This window comes from Symphalangus syndactylus, chromosome 14, assembly GCF_028878055.3.
Source record: "Symphalangus syndactylus isolate Jambi chromosome 14, NHGRI_mSymSyn1-v2.1_pri, whole genome shotgun sequence".
Classification (NCBI taxonomy): Eukaryota; Metazoa; Chordata; class Mammalia; order Primates; family Hylobatidae; genus Symphalangus; species Symphalangus syndactylus.
The window spans coordinates 22,588,175-22,605,101 of NC_072436.2; the positions used below are offsets into that span (position 1 = coordinate 22,588,175).

Consider the following 16,927-nt stretch of genomic DNA (forward strand, 5'->3'; position numbering starts at 1 on the left):
GTAGAAAGGAAAGATCTAGTGGAATAAGAAGAGAGCATTTAAGAGGACAAGAGGTGGCCAGGCATGGTGGCTCATGCCTGTAATCCCAGCACTTTGGGAGTCTGGGGCAGGCGGATCACAATGTCAGGAGATCAAGACCAGCCTGGCTAACATGGTGAAACCCCGTCTCTACTAAAAATACGAAAAATTATCTATCTGGGCGTGGTGGCGGGCGCCTGTAGTCCCAGCTACTCGGGAGGCTGAGGCAGGAGAATTCCTTGAACCTGGGAGGCGGAGGTTGCAGTGAGCCGAGATCGTGCCACTACACTCCAGCCTGGGTGACAGAGTGAGATTCCGTCTCAAAAAAAAAAAAAAAGAGAAATGAAAAAGAAAAAAAGAGGACAAGAGGCCAGTTTCAGACGGGTTTCTTTGCAAGATGGCAGAGGTGAGAAAGGGGAGTACGTGGTAGTCAGATGGTTGGAGCGTTGAGCCTCAGGGATTTTGGGGCTGAGGGAGGAAGAGCAGTAGTTGGGAAGTCGCAAGATGGATCTTGGTAAGTGTTTTCCTTCCACTGCATGGTTGAGTGGAGAAAGTGAAAGACTACAGAGGATGCATGAGAGAGCAGGTGGGGAGAGAGAGAGAGAGAGAGAATGAGAGAGATTATGAGAGACCTTGACTTACCTCTAATGACTGAGGAAAGTAAAGTCAGCAAGTAAAAGTTAGGATTTACTTACAGAGACAGAGTGGAGAGAACTTTTTATGAAGAGGTTGTTGATGATGAAATGGTGGAAACCATTTGATTATGTGATAAATATTAGAAGCTGGTTTAGCAGATAGAGGGCAGTTTGTGGAGCAAGATAGCTTATGAGGCAGAACAAAGCTTTTCACCAAATATAGAATTTGTAAATGGAATAAATGAAAAATTGACACCATTCATAATGTAAAGGTAGTGCACATCCCTATCAGGGCATTTCACAATTTAAAGGAGCACGTAGAGTGTGGATGTATTTTTAACTTCACAAATTTTGTCAAAACCTACACTTTTGATTTTTGGGATTCACCCCCTTTGTATTCAGTGTTTTTCTTGTTAATTAGAAAGAAGTATGATGACCAATATTTTACAGTTTTTAAAGAGGATTAAAAAATTTATATTTGGTGGGTGCAGTGGCTCATGCCTGTAATCTCAGCACTTCAGGAGGCTGAGGTGGGTGGATCACGAGGTCAGGAGTTCGAGACCAGCCTGACCAACATGGTGAAACCCCGTCTCTACTAAAAATAGAAAAATTAGCCAGGCATGGTGGTGTGTGCCTGTAATCCCAGCTACTCAGGAGGCTGAGGCAGGAGAATCGCTTGAACCCAAGAGGCGGAGGTTGCAGTGAGCCAAGAGTGTGCCATTGCACTCTGTAGCCTGGGCAACAGAGCAAGACTCCATCTCAAAAAAATTTTTTTTTAATTTATATACAGCAAATGCACTTTTTTTTGGCATATAGTTCTATCAGTTTTTACACACTGTAGGTCCTCATAACTTCCTACATAGACAGTGTACAGAACAATTCCAACATGCCAAATTGTTTCTTTGTGCCATCCCTTTGTGTTGAGACTCTGCCCCCACTGCTAACCCCATGAGCTGCTGATCCGTTCTTTTTTTTTTTTTTTTTTGAGACGGAGTCTCGCTCTGTCGCCCAGGCTGGAGTGCAGTGGTGCAATCTCGGCTCACTGCAAGCTCCGCCTCCCGGGTTCACGCCATTCTCCTGCCTCAGCCCCTCCCAGTAGCTGGGACTACAGGCGCCCGCCACAACTCCCGGCTAATTTTTTTGTATTTTTAGTAGAGACAGGGTTTCACCTGATCCGTTCTTTATGCCTATGTTGTCTGCCTTTTCTAGAATGTCACACAAATGGAATTAGACAGTGTGCAGCCTTTTGAGAAGGGCTTCTTTCACTTAGCATAAGGATTTGAAGTTTCCATGTTATGTGTGTATCAGTAGTTCCTTCCTTTCTGTTGCTGAGTACTATGTTATTGTGTGGATATGCCACAGTTTATCTAGTCCCCAGTTGAGGGACATTTGGGCTGTTTTCAGTTGTTTGGTGGTTATTTTTTAAAAATCACATTTGGATTTTTGTGTGTATATGGATTTTTCTTTTCACTTAGCTAAATACCTGGGAGTGGGATTTCTGGCTCATAGGCTGAGTGTGTGTTTATTTTTGTAAGAAACTGCCAAACTGTTTTCCAGAGTGCCTGTACTATTTTGTATTTCTACCAGCAATGCATGAGAGTTCCTGTTGTTGTACATCCTCACCAGCACTTGGTATTGTGTGCATTTTTAATGTTAGTGGTATCTCAGTGTAGTTTTAATTTGCATTTCTGTAATGATATTGAGCATCTTGTCGTGCTTACTTGCCATCTGATTTTCTTCTTTGGTAAAGGGACTAATTTTTTTTGCTGCTTATTGGGGTAGTTTGTTTTCTGATTGTTGAGTTTTGAGAGTTCCTTATGTATTCTCGATACAAGTCTCTTATAGATGTATGATTTGCAAATATTTTGTTCTGGTCTGTGGCTTATCTTCTCAATTCCTTAGCAGAGTCCTTTGCAGGACACTTTTTTTTTGTGAAGTTCAATATATCAGCTTTCTTTTTTATTTTTGAGATAGGGTCTTTTTCTATCTAGCACCGAGGCTAGAGTTTAGTGGTGTAATCATGGCCCACTGCAGCCTTGACCTCTCACACTTTCAAGCAATCCTCCCACCTCAGCATCCCAAGTAGCTGGGACTACAGGTGCGTGCCACTAAACTTGGCTAATTTTTAATTTTTTTTTGTTTTATAGAGATGGGGTCTCACCAAATTGCCCAGGCTGGTCTTTAAATCCTGGGCTCAAGCATTCCTCCTGCCTGGGCCTCCCAAAGTTCTGGGATTACAGGCATGAGCTATCGTGCCTGGTCAGTTTTTCCTTTTGTGGATAATGCTTTTAATGTTGTATATAAGAAATCTTAGCCTTACTCAAGTTTGCAAAGATTTCCTCCTATGCTTTCTTCTAAGAGTTGTATAGTTTTACGTTTTTACACGTAGGTCTGTGATTCATATTGAGTTAATTTTTATATACAGGATGAAGTTTAGGTTGAGGTTCTTTTTTTTTTTTTGTATATGGATATCCAGTTGTTATGACATCATTTGTTGTAATAACTGTCATTTCTTCATGGATCACACCTTTGTTGAAAATCAGTTGTTCATGTTTGTTTTGGTCTGTTTCTGGACTCTCTAATCTTTTCCATTGATCTGTCTATCCTTTCACCAATACCAGTTGGCTTGACTACTGTGGCTTTGGAGTACATCTTAAAATCTGATAATGTGAGTTCTACAACTTTGTACTTTTTCAAAATTGTTTGGGCTCTTTAGTTCCTTTACCTTTTCATGTAAATTTTAGAATTAAGCTTATCTCTACAGATAATACGGCTGGGTTTTGATTGGAATTGCACTAAATCTACAGGTCAATTTGGGGAGAACTGATATTTAACTCATGAGTTTTTTTTTAATGTCTCTCATCAGAGTTTTGTAGTTTTCAGCATACAAATCCTTAATATTTTGATTTAAAATCTTTTACAGATTGGATTATGAAAGTGGGAAGTGAAGAAGAAAAATGGGAGAAGCTGGATGCAGAATTTGATCACTTTGTGGTTGATATGAAGCCCTTTGTTCTCAAATTACTTCATAGGACAGGTAAGATTATGTTTGAAAATTAGATTCTTAAGATTAATTTTTTTCTTTATATTATTTAGTCAAACCAATGAACTATCAACATGGAAGAAAACCTGATTTTCTCTAGTAACAATTTTTGCCATTGACATAGGACTGTTTACACTGAGTTGTTCAAGGGTAGATAGACATTCAGTGATAATGTCCTGCCAAACTGGAAAGATCTTATTGTGATGCCTCGTCTCACATGTCATGAGCTTACAGCACAAGGATCTCTAAAGTTAGCTACAACCTTTTTTGTTGCATCTTTTTCTTTTCTCTGTGGAAATTTTTCTTGCAAATTTTTCTTCTTTCTATGGAAAGGGCCAGAGACAGGAGGAGCCTACTGTTCTCCTGTTCTCCAGCCCTTTTGCCTATCAAAGCAGAAAATAATCTATTGGTCTTTTATGCTTATTTGTTGGCAGAACAAAATCCAGTGTGAATAAAGTTTTGTTGCTATCTTGTCTCCAGTTCCTGGCCTGTTATTTCTAATTATGGAATGAAAGTCTTTTTCTCAAGTTAGAGAATTTTCATGTAACTTAAGGCACTAGAGAGCAATTGGAGAGAATTTTGGGGACTGGGAAGATTCTCTAAGTCATAGTAGGTGTAAGATTGTAAAGGCCGGGCGCGGTGGCTCACGCTTATAATCCCAGCACTTTGGGAGGCCGAGGCGGGCGGATCACGAGGTTGGGAGATCGAGACCACGGTGAAACCCCGTCTCTACTAAAAATACAAAAAATTAGCCGGGCGTGGTGGTGGGCGCCTGTAGTCCCAGCTACTCGGAGAGGCTGAGGCAGGAGAATGGCGTGAACCCGGGAGGCGGAGCTAGCAGTGAGCCGAGATCGCGCCACTGCACTCCAGCCTGGGCAACAGAGCGAGACCCCGTCTCAAAAAAAAAAAAAAAAAAAAAAAAAAAGTGTCTGTAAAGGTAAATGTGACGTGGTAGCTTTTGAGTGGTAGGTTTGAAGTGGGACCAAGAAACTATGGCTTTTACTTTTTCCAAGTTGCCTGTTTCCCTGAGGTGTCTGAGTGGACTCTATATTCAGCGAGGAACTGACTCAGTATTAAATATAGCAATCCCCCCTGATCTTGAGGAATACATTCCAAGTCCCCCAGAGGCTGCCTGAAACAGCTGATAGTACTAAAACCTATATACGCTCTGTCTTTTCCTTCACATACACACTGATGATTAAATTTAGTTTATCAATTAAGTACAGTATGAGATTGACAATAATAGCTAATAATAAAATAGAACAATTATAACAATATAATTAAAATTGTGTGAAAGTAATTTCCCTCTTTCTTTCAAAGTATCTTATTGTATTGTACTCACCTATTTTTGGACTGCATTCGAGTGTGGGTAACTGAAACAGAGGAAAGCAAAACCATGGATAAGTGAAAACTGTTAGATTTATTCCAGGGAGCTGTGTTAGGAGAAGGGAGTATGATGTATAAATTATGCATATTGTGTTCACCTATTGTTCTAGGGCCTTCAACCTTTCCTAATCCTGGGTAAGTTGCCATGGTCTTCCCTTGAAGACCTCCTCCTCTGCCTTCTGCTCTTGACCTTGTCAGGCTTTAACCTCTTCTTTCTTCCTCTGCTGTTTTTCAAATGAATATTTCATGTCCCATGACTCAAGTTCATGATTATTTGCATGATATCTAATGATATTTTTATATTGCATCCTCTTCTGATATTCACTACCTTTTTTTCTTTTTGTCTTAGATTTACTGATTAGGAAACATTTGTATTAAAATTTCTCATTGTAAATTTATTTCAAATCAAACCATCCTCATATTTTATCTTCTTTTTTTTTTTTTTTGAGACGTAGTCTCGCTCTGTTGCCCAGGCTGGAGTGCATGGTGCAATCTCGGCTCACTGCAAGCTCCGCCTCCCGGGTTCACGCCATTCTCCTGCCTCAGCCTCTCCGAGTAGCTGGGACTACAGGCGCCTGCCACCACGCCCAGCTAATTTTTTTTTGTATTTTTAGTAGAGATAGGGTTTCACCGTGGTCTTTATCTCCTGACCTCGTGATCCGCCCGCCTCGGCCTCCCAAAGTGCTGGGATTACAAGCGTGAGCCACTGCGCCTGGCCATATTTTATCTTCTTTAAAAAAAAAGATTTTAGGGGCCGAGCACGGTGGCTCACGCCTGTAATCCCAGTACTTTGGGAGGCTGAGGCGGGTGGATCATGAGGTCAGGAGATCAAGACCATCCTGGCTAACATGGTGAAACCCTGTCTCTACTAAAAATACAAAAAAAAAAAAAATTAGATGGGCGTGTTGGCGGGTGCCTGCGGTCTCAGCTACTTGGGAGGCTGAGGCAGAAGAATGGTGTGAACTCGGGAGGCAGAGCTTGCAGTGAGCCGAGATCGCACCACTGCACTCCAGCCTGGGCGACAGAGCGAGACTCCATCTCAAAAGAAAAAAAAATTAGGTACATAGAATTCATTAATTGTAATCTTTTTTTTTTTTTTTTTTTTTTTGAGACGGAGTCTCGCTCTGTCACCCAGGCTGGAGTGCAGTGGCGCAATCTCGGCTCACTGCAAGCTCCGCCTCCCGGGTTCACGCCATTCTCCTGCCTCAGCCTCTCCGAGTAGCTGGGACTACAGGCGCCCACCACCACGCCCGGCTAATTTTTTTGTATTTTTAGTAGAGACGGGGTTTCACCGTGGTCTCGATCTCCTGACCTCGTGATCCACCCGCCTCAGCCTCCCAAAGTGCTGGGATTACAGGCGTAATTGTAATCTTTGATTCCTTGACACATTGTCAGTATTGGTACATCCATGGCTTTCTTTTATTTAATTAGTTTATAATAAGCAGTCTGAAACTCACATCTGAAACAAGAACTAGAAATTCATAATAAATTATATCTTATTGCTAAATTCAACTTATGATAATGGGTTTTCCCATTATTTTACATAGAGGAATGAATTCTTTCATTAACCAAATTGTACTAAATTCTGGACATTAGAATATTATATAGATTGCAGTTTGCTATGGGATGTGGAAAGTGTGTAGATTGAAAAACTATTTACTTAAGTTTATCAGTTTCACTTTTGTATTTTCTTCTTCAAAGTGTTCCCAATATTTCATGAAGTTTGTTTAATGATTATATAATTTTCACAGCAAAAAATACAAAAAATTTTAAAGGCATAAGTTTCCAACCTGAAATGATGTTTGCAACATAGTAAATCCGGTCTTAGTAATTTTTGTAGGTAAAACAATAAATGAATATGACCTTTGTAAACTAAAAGATCAGAGCAGATTTATGATTTGCATTAGATATATAATCCTCAAATTGACTTAGACTGATAAAAAATTAATACCAGAATAGTTTTCATGAGACCTAAAACAATCCTGTGTCATGGCAAGATAATATAGACCATATATGTGGATTAAATTGTGCTGTGATTTTTAGGTAGATTTTGAAAAGAATAATTATTTCACAAAATGACATGTAAATAGTGCTCAATTACTTTTAAAGATGTGAAAACCCTCTATCAGCTACAAATCCCTGGGTATTATTGGATTTCATAAATAAAACATTCAAGATTTAATTTTAGAAAAAGTTGAAAATGCTTAGATAAATCAGAGATTGCATTTTATGTCTTTCAAGGTTTACATAATTAAAATTATTTTAATTACATCTAAAATTATTTTAGAGATGCAAAATTGTAACAAAATTTTATCACAGAAATTTATTTATAAAAAGTCTCCCAGCAAAGAAAAGCCCTGGACTTGATGGCTTCACTGATGAATTTTACTAAACATTTAAAGAATAACTAATACCAATCTTACTCAAACTATTCAAAAAAATAGAGGAGGGAGGAATATTTTCAAAGTCATTCTGCGAGGCCAGTATTACCCTGATACCAAAACCAGACAAAGATACATCAAAAAAAAAAAGAAAACTACAGGCCAGTATCCCTGATGAACATTAATGCAAAAATCCTCAGCAAAATACTTGCAAACAGAATTCAACAATATATTAAAACGATCATTCATCATGACCAACTAGGATTTATTCCAGGGATGCAAAGATGGTTCAACATATGCAGATCAATCCATGTGATAAATCATAACAACACAACGGTGGACAAAAACTGTATGATCATTTCAGTTCTGGAAAAGCATTTGATAAAATTCAACATCCTTCATGATAAAAACCCTAAAAAAAACTGGGTATCGAAGTAACATTCCTCAACATAATAAAATTCATATATGACAGGACCCATAGCTAGTATTGTACTGGATGGGGAAAAACTGAAAGCCTTTCCTTTAAGATCTGTAATACAACAAGATTGCCCACTTTCACCAGTGTTATTCAACATAGTATTGGAAGTCCTAGCTAGAGCAGTCAGGCAAGAGAAAGAAATAAAGGGCATCGAAATTGGAAAGGAAGAAGTCAAATTATGCTTGTTTAAAGATGCTATGATCTTATATTGGAAATACCTAAAGACTCCCCCAAAAAACTATTAAAACAGATAAACAAATTCAGTAAAGATACAGGGTACAAAATCGACATACAAAAATCAGTAACATGTCTATATGCCAACAGCAAACAATCTGAAAAAGAAATCAAGAAAGTAATCTCATTTCCAATTGCTACAAATAAAATAAAATACCTAGGAATTAACCAAAGAAGTGAAAGATCTCTATAATGAAAACTATAAAACATTAATGAAAGAAATTGAAGAGGACACGAAAAAATAGAAAGATACTCTATGTTCATGGATTGAAATAATCAATATTGTTAAAATGTCCATACTACCCAAACCAATCTGCAGATTCAGTGCAATCTCTATCAAAATACCAATGACATTCTTCACAGAAATAGAAGAAAACAACCTTAAAATTTATGTGGAATCACAAAAGACCCAGAATAGCCGAATTTATCCTAAGCAAAAATAATAAATCTGGAGGAATTACATTACCTGACTTCAAATTATACTACAGAGCAATTGTAACCAAACCATCATGGTACTGGCATAAAAACAATCACATGGACCTATGGAACAGAATTAATAACGCAGATACAAATCCATACATGTACAGTAATTTCATTTTTGACAAAGGTGTGAAGTACTTATACTGGGAAAAGGACAGTCTCTTCAATAAATGGTGCCATTTACTTAAGTTTATCAGTTTCGTTTTTGTATTTTCTTGTACAAAGTAATCCCAATATTTCATGAGTTTGTTTTGTGATTATATAATTTTCACAGCAAAAATGCAAACATTTTTAAAGGCATTCTTCTGTATGTGGATATCAAGTTTTCAATATCCATATACAGAAGAATGAAACTAGACCCCTATCTCCCACCATATACAAAAATAAAAATGGATTAAAGACTGAAATCTAAGACCTCAAACAAGGAAACTACTAAAAGAAAACATTGGGGAAAATCTCCAGGGTATTGGTCTGGGCAAAGATTTCTTGAGTAATAACTCCAAAAGCATAGGCAACAAAAGCAACAATGGACAAATGGGATCTCATCGAGTTAAAAAGCTTCTGCAAAGGAAACAATCAACAAATTGAACAGACAATCCAAAGAATGAGAGAAAATCTTTTTAGACTGTTCATCTGACAAGGGAATAACCAGAATATATAAGGAGCTCAAACAGCTCTATACAAAAAAATCAAATAATCTGATTTAAACATGGGCAAAAGATCTAAATAGACATTTCTCAATAGAAGACATACAAATGGTAAACAGGCATGTGACAAGATGTTCAACATCACTGATCATCAGAGCAATGCAGATAAAAACTACAGTGAGATATTATTTCACCCCAGTTAAAATGGCTTTTATCCAAAGACAGGCAATAACACGCTGGCAAGGATGTGGAGAAAAGGGAACTCTCCTACACTTCTGGTGTTAAAGCAAATTAGTGGAGTGACTATGGAGAAGAGTTTTGAGGTTCCTCAGAAAAACTAGAAAATAGAGCTACCATGTGATCCAGCAATCCCACTGCTAGTTATATACCCAAAAGGAAATCAGTGTATCCAAGAGATATCTGCACTCCCATGTTTGTGGCAGCACTGTTCACAATAGCCAAGATTTGGAAGCAACCTAAGTGTCCATCAACAGACAAATGGATAAAGAAAACGTGATACATGTACACAATGGAGTACTATTCAGCCATAAAAAAGAATGAGACCCTGTCATTTGCAACAACATGGCTGGAACTGGGAGACATTATGTTACATGAAATAAGCTGGACACAGAAAGACAATCTTCACATATTCTCACTAATTTTTGGGAGCTAAAAATTAAAACAATTGAACTCATGGAGATAGAGAGAAGGATGGTTTCCAGAGGGTGGGAAGGATGGGTGGGGAGGAAGTGGGGATGGTTAATGGGTACAAAAACATAGAGTGAATGCGACCTAGTATTTGACAGCACAACAGAGTGACTACAGTCAATAATAATTTAATGGCATATTTCAAAATAACTAAGTATAATTGGATTGTTTGTAACACAAAGGATAAATGCTTGAAGTAATGGATAGATACCCCATTTATCCTGATGTGACTATTATACATTATATGCCTGTATCAAAATATCTCATGTGCTGCCTAAATATATATATCTACTGTGTACTCACAATAATTAAAAATTAAAAATTAAAGTTAATGATAATCTAGAGATTTTATTTTTGAGAAAATATTTCTTTGCATTTGTCTTTCTCATTTACCAATTACCTAATAAAGTTAAATTGTAGACCAGGAGTTAGCAGACAATGGCCCATGGGCCAACTCCTGCCCACAGTCTTTTTTTGTCTGGTTTTATTGGAACATAGTCATGCCATTTGTTTACTTACAGTCTCTGAGTGCTTTCATGCTACAGTGGCAGAGTAGTTGTGCCAGAGATCATATGGCCTGTGAAGCCTAAAGTATATACTCTCTGGCCTTTAAAATGTTTCATTTTATAAAAAATCAAATTTCTAATAGTTCTTCTGTATTTATAGAATGGCAGAGGTGTGCTCTTTGGATTAGAAAGCTGTGCGAACCTTCAGGAACAGGTGCAGGAATAATGGGGAGGAAGAATCGGAACCTGTATGCAAAATTGTTATTGCATATGCTTAAACGAGGTGTGTTTGAAGGCCCTTTTACACACCGATCTGAACTGGGGACACTAAAAATTCTACCTTCATACATGGTAGGTATCAATGAACTAAAGATAAATATTAGTTTCATTAAAAAAAAGCGTCAAGTTATCATCTCTTTGGGGAATGGTAATACTATTAGATTGTATGTGCTAGATAATATATTAAAATTGTTTTTTTCTTTGTGATTCAGTTTTTTTCCACCTTTAATAAAATACATGTATTGCTTATAAGGGGCGTATCCTTATTGATTTAGTTATGCCTCAGTATTCAACAATATTTCTAAAAAACCGAAAATGAAATTTTTTATATTGAGCTTTACTTTTTGCTAATTTTCACTGGATTATAATGGTAATTTTTATGTAATTCAGCAAATTCTAGTTTTTAAACTCTCATATAATTTAAACATTCATGAGAGGTTGGAGTGCATGATTTGTAAAAGTTCCTTTTTACTCTAATAAAATGACAGTAATAAATTGGAGTTTAAAAGTCAGTTCCTGTACTTAAATGAATTTCATTGTCAAAATCAGCTTTATTGCAAAGGCAGTTATTATGCTTGGTGGATAAATTGTCACTGTCCTGGTCCTTGTAACCATAAAATATACTTTGGTTTGTGTGGTATTTGAGTGCCTGTACTTAAGAAATCTGAAGTACCAGGTATTGGTAGCTTTGGTAGTTGCCGTTAGGATATATATGTATTTTTATAATGAACTGCAGAATTCCTGTGTGATGTATTTTAAAACTTTTTTTATTTTATCAGTTTACTTAAAGCACAGTCAAGTGGCACGCTGAACATTAGAGAATAATCCCTGTTTTCCGTGGCACAATGCCAAAAGTTTTAATGACTGTGTCATTTATAAAGAAATTTCTGTGCATGTCCCATATGGAGCGGAGGGTCTCGTGTCATCCTCCCTAAAGAACAGTGCCTTGAGGATTTTGTCTGTAGGATTGGGAGAATTGTTGCAGAGGTGTGCAGTCAATGCAGAGTTTTCTTTAGAAACGTGTAAAGGTAGAACATTTTATGAAGCACATCTAGATGTGAAGATATGAGTATATTGTATCATGTTTTCCCATTCACACTTAATTTCATAGAATCAAAGGGAAGGACTTTATTTAACAAATAATAATAATGTGAAAGTTTAGAGAACTCTCTTGGGTTTCCCAGCTAGTTAGTAGTGTGGCCAGAACTAAATCCCAGGTTTTTCACTCTGCTGTTCCCCACCTTATCAAGGGATTCCTAATTTTAATTCCTGGGTTGCATTGTTTGTGTTTCTCGTCGCACTGATTTCTTTTTTTGCGTGTGTAAAGTAGTTAGTGATTACAGAAAGAGATAGGATAGCACATAATTAAAAAAAAACTTTGTATTTAACTTTCCATATTTAACTAATATCCCTTTTGTAATATAAACGTTACTATTAGATTTATCTGTTATGTACTTCTGTTTATTGTACTTCTTAGTAGTGTGCAACCAAAATGTAAATAGGTTATCAATGTATTTTAATATCTCATAATTCAATGTACATTTAATTTTTTAAATGTTTGAATGTAATTGAATTTGAGTATTTGAAAGGCTGTTATCAAACTTGAAACTTGGTGGAAATTTTAGTGGTTTTATTATAGTACATTTTGAAAGAATAATTTTTCTAATTTTTAAGAATCAGTCCATCTATTTTGATGAACCAAATCCAGCACGAGCAAAAGGTTCAAGCCCAGAGGGGATTACCAGCCTGGGTACTGGGTGAGCTGGAGACAAGTGAACACAACTTAAACGAATCGTGGAAACTCTCTTCTGGAGAAGATGACACTTTGGTACTGTCGCCAACTGGTCTCCAGGTATGCGAAGAGAATGGGATTCTGAATGTGTTTCATCATTTAATCTGTCTTTGGAACTGATTTATACATTCTGTTTTTCCTTTTTTTAAAAAATGGTAAGTAGTTTACTTTTCCCTTAACTGCACATTCAAGATTAATTTTTTTTTTTTTTTTTTTTTGAGACAGAATCTGGCTCTGTCACCCAGGCTGGAATGCAGTGGTGCGATCTCCGCTCACTGCAAGCTCCGCCTCCTGGGTTCACGCCATTCTCCTGCCTCAGCCTCCCGAGTAGCTGGGACTACAGGCTCCCACCACCGCTCCCGGCTAATTTTTTGTATTTTTAGTAGAGACGGGGTTTCACCGTGCTAGCCAGGATGGTCTCGATCTCCTGACCTTGTGATCCACCCGCCTCGGCCTCCCAAAGTGCTGGGATTACAGGCGTGAGCCACCACGCCCAGCCACATTCAAGATTATTTTATATTTTTAGCCATTTAATAGATACCTGCTAACTTCATATATATTTTTGATTGCTTGACAAGTGGTCCCTGAGCATCTTTAAGTGACACAATTATGTATTTTCCTTTATGACAAGCATACATTAAAAGCATTATCAATAACTTGAACAAAATATAATATCCTGCAAATCCACCTTGAACAATATTTGTTTTCACTTAATATAATGAATGTAAGCGTAAACCCCATTAGACGGTGCTTTCTTACTAGAGTATTAAACTTAAATAGGTTTTTTTAGTGCAAATAAAAATAAATTTCTGAATTTTTGAAATATACAAAAAGGCCATTGTGTTAGCATAATTTTTGGCTTTAGGGAAGGGATAGATTTAAATTTGGACTTCTATCAAATTTTTACTTTTCCATTTGGCCTTATTCCTTGAAATGTTAAAATATTGGACAGTGTCAATTACCATGTACCATACTTTATACTTCACTCCTCACCATTCTCTTGGTAATTTTAATTTTAGAAATCTGTTTTTGTTAACAGTATAATCTTTCTTGTCCACTATAATTTTTTTGGTTTGTTCCTTAAACAGATATAGAAATGTTATTAGTAATTTGAAATGTCTCCACAGTTGATATAGTCTGTTTATATGTTTTTCAGACCTGAGATATTATGGTCGAAAAAGATAAACAGGCCGGGCATGGTGGCTCATGCCTGTAATCCCAGCACTTTGGGAGGCCGAGGTGGGCGGATCACGAGGTCAGGAGATCGAGACCATCCTGGCTACCACGGTGAAACCCCATCTCTACTAAAAATACAAAAAAATTAGCTAGGCATGGTGGCGGGTGCCTGTAGTCCCAGCTACTCAGGAGGCAGAGGCAGGAGAATGGCTTGAACCTGGGAGGCAGAGCTTACAGTGAGCTGAGATCGTGCCACTGCACTCCAACCTGGGCAGTAGAGTGAGACTCTGTCTCAAAAAAAAAAAAGAAAAAGATAAATAAAAGTGAGAGATCCAGTCCATATGAAATTATTTCAGTAGAAAGGAGAAACAGAATGGGGAGGCAAAAAGGAAGAGGTGAAATACTTCAGGGCATGTTCAGAAGAGTAAAAAGAAACAAATAGATGAGTCTGTAGGAAGTGTGGTGTTAAAATACTTATTTTTACATTCATAGGAGAATTATAATCAGAAGAGGTGTAATTGTAGAATTTTTGTAGCCTTTGAAGCAATCTTTTTATATGGAAGTATAAAGAGATTGTGGTCTGTATACAAAGAAAAATACGATTCTTAGTTTAGCTGCAAAATACATCAGTTGTTTGCCAAAATATCTGCTAAGAGTCCAGCTAAATTCTGGGTTCCTTTCTAGTGTAATGAATGTGGAGTTTACAGTATAAAAGTGAACTAAGGTAGTTTCCTGTATCTTAGAGCTTAGAGCATAGTTTGAAAATGTGTAATCTTCCTGGACTGAATGAATCGTGTGGGTAGATTTGTTTTGTTGGACTTAATGTCTTTAACAATTTTAAATGAGTTGTCAAAATTAACATTTGGGGAATTTCATATAAATGCCCAACTTTCTGGCTTCTCTTTAAAACTAGACACCTAGAAATCTTTCCAGGAGACAGCCATAGGTTGGAGCTAAGTAGTTCTTGGTTAACCCCCTTAGCGTATGCCTTCACGATTTCCTTCTAATTCCTGACACCAAATTTGATGTCTGTTGCATCTCTTACTGAGCTTGAGTTTTTTTTCCCCCTTTAGGGTTAAGAGGAAAATGAAGTATTTGTTTTTCTATTTTTATGTTTTATCAAGTGAAAGAAGAAAGGTAGAAAAGAGGGATCATGTGATTTAAGAAGGGGAGAGGATTGGGCACAACCTGTGTGTCTATGGTCCTAACTATTCAAGAGGTGGAAGCAGGAGGTTAGCTTGGGCCCAGGAGTGTGAGACCAGCCTGAGCAATAGAGTGAGACCTCATCTGTGAACAAAATACAGAAGGGGAGAGACACTGTCTTTGTAGAAGTGAAGGATATCCTTATATCTGGCAGTATGATCACTCATCTGTTAAGCCCTCCAGACTTTTGATTTATAACCATTGTTTTAGATGAGTGGGGGAGAGAGATGAGCACATGGATAGTTTCAATGCAGTGGCTATGCACAGTCATGGAAGTATTTGCAAGGATTCAGGTGTGTATAAGAGAAGGAGACCATAAAAAATGATGAGTTCATGTCCTTTGTAGGGACATGGATGAAACTGGAAAACATCATTCTCAGTAAACTATCGTAAGGACAAAAAACCAAACACCGCCATGTTCTCACTCATAGGTGGGAATTGAACAATGAGAACTCATGGACACAGGAAGGGGAACATCACACTCCGGAGACTGTTGTGGGGTGGGGAGAGGGGGAAGGACAGCATTAGGAGATACACCTAATGCTAAATGATGAGTTAATGGGTGCAGCAAAACAACATGGCACATGGATACATATGTAACAAACCTGCACATTGTGCACATGTACCCTAAAACCTAAAGTATAATAATAATTTAAAAAAGTGGAAAAAAAAAAAAGAGAAGGTTTCAGGATAGGAAATAGACGAGATTTCCAGAGAGTCCGGGTGAATAGATTTTTTTCTTCTTTGGAATACAGGATAAAGTTTGAGAAAATACAATGAGAATATTCTTCAACTATTACCCACTGACTTTTTTGAGAAATGAAACCATAGTAAAATCCCCACAATTGTAAAAAATAAGTTAATTCTCCTTGTTGGTCACCTATTATTAAATGGCGTTTTAATGCAAAAGGATTGCTAGAGTATGAGGCATTCGTTGTCAGTTATATAATAAGTAATGGGAAAAGCAGGCACTCTGGTGATCCTGGTGAGTCCTACCCATCCTTCAGAGATCGCATCGTGAAAAAAGCCTTATCTGATATCCCAGGGCAGTTTAGGCGGTCCCGCCATTTACTCCTGTAGTACTCTGTTTCTTTGCTGCCTTCATCCCATGCATAGAGGCTTACTATCTGTCCTGTGTGCTAGATTGTAAATTTCATGAGGTAGGAACTTGTGTTTTTGCTGTTTGCTGTATTTGCTATATTTCCAGCCCCTAGCACTGGGAAGGAACATGTTAGGAATTCTGTAAGTATCTATATTCAAGAGCGAATGCATGCATGAATGGGTAGATTGTGTTAGACACTGCCACATATTTAATCTGTACAAAATCCCTTTGAAACGGGAATATTGTGGCAGAGGAAATGGCCTAAAAGGATTTTTTTGTTCTTTTTAACATTTCAGAAACGTTGAGGGAAGCATAAATTTTAGAAAACATGGAGGGAAGCTTGGATGTAGTTTATAGCGATTCCCTTCACACACTGTGAGGAATATGACAATGAAGGAGCTGGAAAGGACGTGCTTAAAATATCCTCTGTCAAATGTCAGAATCAGTAAGGTCAATTAGGGCTGCCAAAACAAAATATCTCAGGGTATCTTATGTTTCTTTTAATTTAATAGTTTTAACTTGATTATTTATTTATGTATTTTTTTTTTGAGACGGAGTCTTGCTCTGTCACCTAGGCTGGAGTGCAGTGGCACAATCTCAGCTCACTGCAAGCTCCGCCTCCTGGGTTCATGCCATTCTCCTGCCTCAGCCTCTCCGAGTAGCTGGGACTACAGGCGCCCGCCACCACGCCTGGCTAATTTTTTTGTATTTGTAGTAGAGACGGGGTTTCACCGTGGTCTCGATCTCCTGACCTCGTGATCTACCCGCCTCGGCCTCCCAAAGTGCTGGGATTACAAGCGTGAGCCACCACGCCTGGCCAACTTGATTATTTTTACAATTTTAATTTGATTTAATTAGT

At 37.7% G+C, this 16,927-nt stretch overlaps 1 protein-coding gene and 1 long non-coding RNA gene across 5 annotated transcripts in view; one reads left to right on the top strand and one right to left on the bottom strand.

Moving 5' to 3' along the window:
• Nucleotides 1-16,927, bottom strand: part of LOC129463230 (keratin, type I cytoskeletal 17-like) — a 66,323-nt gene that overhangs the window by 18,350 nt on the left and 31,046 nt on the right. Inside the window, 1 exon segment of the mRNA XM_063617511.1 lies at nt 5,039-5,069. Coding sequence (XP_063473581.1) covers nt 5,039-5,069 — 31 coding nt within the window.
• Nucleotides 1-16,927, top strand: part of LOC129463239 (uncharacterized) — a 44,582-nt gene that overhangs the window by 7,116 nt on the left and 20,539 nt on the right. For 3 of the 4 annotated variants that reach the window (XR_010115589.1, XR_008651055.2, XR_010115590.1), the window contains exons 2-4: nt 3,577-3,690; nt 10,677-10,867; nt 12,470-12,647. This is a non-coding gene — a long non-coding RNA (uncharacterized lncRNA). Of the gene's footprint in view, nt 1-3,576; nt 3,691-10,676; nt 10,868-12,469; nt 12,648-13,743; nt 14,087-16,927 lie in introns of those variants that run through there. The other variant, XR_008651056.2, reaches the window with a different exon arrangement.